Below are 4,381 nucleotides of genomic sequence, written 5' to 3' on the forward strand. Positions count from 1 at the left end.
CCGTCCTCGGCGACGAAGCTGAAGCTGAAGCTGGCAATTGTTTTCTCAGAATCAGAATATTCAATCGGCCATCATAAATCAAATGAATAGGAAGAACAAAAGAAGCACAGACCAGCTGTGGTGGGAAGGTGAAGGTCGTGATCGTCGCCGTAAATTTTAATAGAAACGAGCGAAGAAAAGAAAAGATTTCGAAATTGGACAAACAATGGCTCCTTAATTTATTAAGTAGCGACACGCCGGTGACTGTGCGGGAGCGGGAGGAGGAGGAGGTGGAGGTGGAGGTGGAGGTGGAGCTCCGCACGACGGATTCGCCTCCGACCGCCCCTACCTCATTATTTCGTCTGTCGGTCACGCACGGCTGTGGTCCGCACCTCTCTCTCTCTCTCTCTCTCTCTCTCTCTCACTCTCAGACGCGTGACCCCCTGGCTTATCCGCTCCAAAGCCAAGACGCGAACCGGACGCGCTGCGTCTGCCACGTTGCTGCCGGCCCCTCGTAACGTAGCCACGTGTACTCTTTAGCCGGGTTCGACCCGGCTCGGGTGCCCATGCCTTTCGAGCGACGACTCGGCCCGTCACGAGTCCTCACGACGACGACGACGACGACGACGACGACGACGACGACGACGACAGATATAAGATAAGTCGCCGAACCCAGTACGTTCCTGCCGTGTGGAAGACGTTTCGGTCCGTGAGGCGCCCGTGGCGACCAACATGCCTAGCGTTAATAGCGACGGGTGTTACTCCTCTTTCGGCTTAAAATCACCGGAGTAAACAGATCCGGATTCGACGCGTCGAGTTGATGGCTGCGTGCATTTAGGGGAAGGTCTGGTGCTCGCACCACGCCTCTTTGATTCATTCCATGCATGCTTTTGACGGACGCACGCGCCAATGAACGTCGAGATTCGCGACGGACAGAATCGCTGAGTGGGTCCGCCGCGGGGCCTCCATGTTTGGCCATTATTGATTATTAGAGGTGGGTAGGCGCGGGCAGCAATTGGGTTTCCTCGTTTCCTTTTTTTCTTATTCCTTCCTTTCCGTGGGCGATTTGGTTACCACCGCATCACCCATCGAGGTGACAAAGAAAGATATTGATGCCCACCCTGAATAGCCTTTTTCTTTTTTCTAATCTTTCTTTGGCCCTGTTGAGGTCAAATAAAATTATATTAACATCATGATCGTTCGTTTACCCGCGGATGGTGGATGATGGCATGGGAGTTATCCTACCAATATGTTAGCAGCTACGATTCCTAATTTAATCTTCCAAGTTATCCTACCCCAACAGGAGGTCAAAGTCGACAACGAGAGGGAGGATAACGTCGAACGTTTCTCACCGTTCAAATCGAGAGGATAGAGAGAAGGGAGAAGAATAAAAAAAACAAAAAAGGAAGATGCGCCCAAATCCAGCCGAGCCGAGAAGACCAAGCCAAACCACGTACCGCCTCAGCCACGCCGACGACGGGGTCACTGCCCGGACGCCAGCTCCGGACTCCAAACCCGACCCATACGTGTCCAAATTACCTTTCCTTTTCCCTTCATTAAAATAAAAAAAAGCAGACACACCCGTGATGCGTGGGCCCCCCCCCCCCCACCTTATTTCCCCCCCCCCAACCCCCCCTTATTATTAATATTATTATTATTTTACTCGCTCTTCCATCTGTTATGGACTTTATCACGCCACCCACCGTATTTCTCGTGTCTCGCGAAACGTCCCCAGAAAAAGAAAAAAAAGGAAAATAAATAGAAATCCGCCCCTCCTCTTTCCCTCCCTATATAAACTCCCCCTCCACCGTGGACAAAACCATTCACATGCTTACTCACGCTTCCGTGCTCCTGTTTTGAGTTTTGACCTTCTTCCTACTCGGCCCCCTTATCATTTTCTTTCCCAGTTTGCCCATCGACAACCTGAAATGTCTTCTCCACCCCCATACCTTCCTCCTGTAGAGGCCTCCGCCGATCGGAAAAGACGCCGCGACGAGATGGTGGAGATAGAGGAGGAGGGGGAGTCGCCGGAGATCTCCTCGCCCGAGGCCAAGCGCCTCCTCCTCGACATCCTTGACGATGACGCCGATGCCGGAGACCAGGACCTCGCCTCCGTCATGAAGAGCCTCGAGGAGGAGATCGCCCTCCCCTCGCCGCCTCCGCAACCGCAGCTGCTCCCTCTGGCCGCGGTGGACCAGCCCGACCTAGGGTTCCTCTTCGAGGCCTCCGACGACGAGCTCGGCCTGCCGCCCCAGGCCGACGAGCGCTGCGAGGCACCCGAGCCGGAGGTCGCCGGGTTTGGCCAGATCTGGGGGTTCGACGACGGCGACCTGTGCGGATACGAAGGGTTCGAGTTCGGGATCCGGCCGGAGGAGCGGGCGGAGGCGGACGACGTGGTGGTGTTCGACGGCGGGCTGTTTGATTACGCCGACGTGGTGCCCTGCGGGCCTTCCGATTTCGCGGATCTATCGTGGCGGCCGGAGACGCTCCCGGCCGTCTGATGACAGTCCTGACGCTTTTGTTCTTCCTTCTTTAAACCCCCCCTTCTTCAACTTTTCTTTTGTTCTTTTCCTTCTCTTTTGAGGAGCGGTAGGCGGTCGTTGTAAAGCTTAGAAAAAAGAAGATGAAGAAAGAAGACGCGAGTGAACGAGAATGGAACGAACGGTTTCGCACGATATTTCGAAGAAGGAAATCAATCTTTCGTTTTCTATTTCGACAGCGTCATTTTATCATCCACCTTATTCGACCTTTGGATGGACATCCGACGGTGCAGAAATGGGGATCCCAATAATCTCCTTGGATGCTCCGCTCGTCGCTTCTTGATGACCAAAACAGAAAACCTAACAGCAGAATAAAAAGTCGATTCAACCCATGAAGCACCAACCATTCTTATTCGTTCACTAAATATTTCTAACATTCCGTTGCGTAGTAACACGTTAAGCCATTTTTCATATCCCGTATTAGCTAAGAATTATGCTCAATAAATTATATTATAAATTGATTACGAAATGGTGTATGACTTGGTTGTGTGTGGGACCTGAGTTTGGTGGCAAGCAGTTTCGGAAACGTGTCGGGCTCTGTACGAGGCCGGCGCAGCGAGTGCTGTGATGGGCCTTCGTCTGTCTTTGCATCTTCGCAAAGTGTCTGTTTCCGGCCTCGACCTAGTTGCATGGCGTGATTGCCAGTGGAGGACATTAGAATTCCATCCTACGAGGTCTGCTCTCTTTCCTTTGTTGCTTACAATCGATGAAGAATGGATCTTTACATGCCGCGATCAAGGCCGCCTGTTTTTAGAACCTCTTTTGGTAGGTCAAAACCTAATTTTTTTTGCATCACCTAAATTTATGGCATCACCTTAGTATGACGACGTTGTGTTCGACGATATGCCTCTTTTGTTTTCATTATTCAAGTCTAGCCTCTCATTGGATTTCCGGTGCGGTGCCACGACCCCTTTTGCTGGTGAGTAAACACAACACATTATAATTTTTCTGGTGGTAGGAGGTCTGCGGGTGAAGAATTCAGAAAAACTGGGACAAAGGAGATGGATGAAGAGTCTACTTTGTGGAGTGGGAGCGAGGACCATTAATGCTACCTGAATGATCATGGTGATCCGTATATAATAAACATACAGTTTGAGCTTGAGGAGACATCCAAATATCGACTGTTGAAGGCAGAAAAGTAGCACCAGGAGGTCTCTCAGGGAAGGCAAGCTACAAAGCTTGCTGCAGAAAATGCACTGAAAAATATTTAAGAAAGTGTCGGACAGGAATGTATGGGAGGCGGCAAGTGATCTAGATATCCGGATTGGAGTTTTCGAAAACATTGTTCCAGGACCAGGCTATGCACAGCTTCGAGAGGAGGGTGGTCCTAAGAAGGTAGACATCCAATTCTTCAAGGATAGCACAGGCACATAGAAGAGAATCAGGATTCGGATTTTTTGGTTTGACAGAAAATTTCCTTAGATCGTGAAAGACCATTGTCTATGATTTAATATGCCAAGTTAGAGTCCTCTGATGAAGTAGATCAATATGATGGTTGCTTGCATCATCCGAAGGAAAGAAATTCTCTGGTCTAACCTGACCATTTTTCATCCACCTGTTTCTCCTGCCACATATATTCGAGCCCGTCGTCGATGGAAGAGTGAGGAGGGATTAGTATTTCTTGTTCGTGTCTGTTGTTTCTTCGATCTATCTCTCTTTCTCATGTCTTTGTTACCACATGCATGCAATCGAATCAAGTTCACTGAGGATTTATATTTTGATTCCAGAGAAACTGTGTTCTCATTTACGCTTCGTGCGTTCTTCCCATCTTTGTTATGTCTTTTGTCCCATTAGTTAACACTCGTAACATGTTGATGTTCACCGGAAAACTCGTACAGGCGAGGGATGGACCATGGTACGTT

At 49.9% G+C, this 4,381-nt stretch overlaps 1 protein-coding gene across 1 annotated transcript; it reads left to right on the top strand.

Moving 5' to 3' along the window:
• The first annotated feature begins 1,794 nt into the window (after positions 1 to 1,794).
• LOC135611075 (uncharacterized) lies at positions 1,795 to 2,689 on the top strand. Its single transcript, XM_065106374.1, has one exon. The coding sequence runs from the start codon at positions 1,908 to 1,910 to the stop codon at positions 2,478 to 2,480; it is 573 nt and encodes a 190-aa protein (XP_064962446.1). The 5' UTR covers positions 1,795 to 1,907; the 3' UTR covers positions 2,481 to 2,689.
• The last annotated feature ends 1,692 nt before the right edge of the window (positions 2,690 to 4,381 follow it).

Source organism: Musa acuminata, chromosome BXJ1-2, assembly GCF_036884655.1.
Source record: "Musa acuminata AAA Group cultivar baxijiao chromosome BXJ1-2, Cavendish_Baxijiao_AAA, whole genome shotgun sequence".
NCBI lineage: Eukaryota > Viridiplantae > Streptophyta > Magnoliopsida > Zingiberales > Musaceae > Musa > Musa acuminata.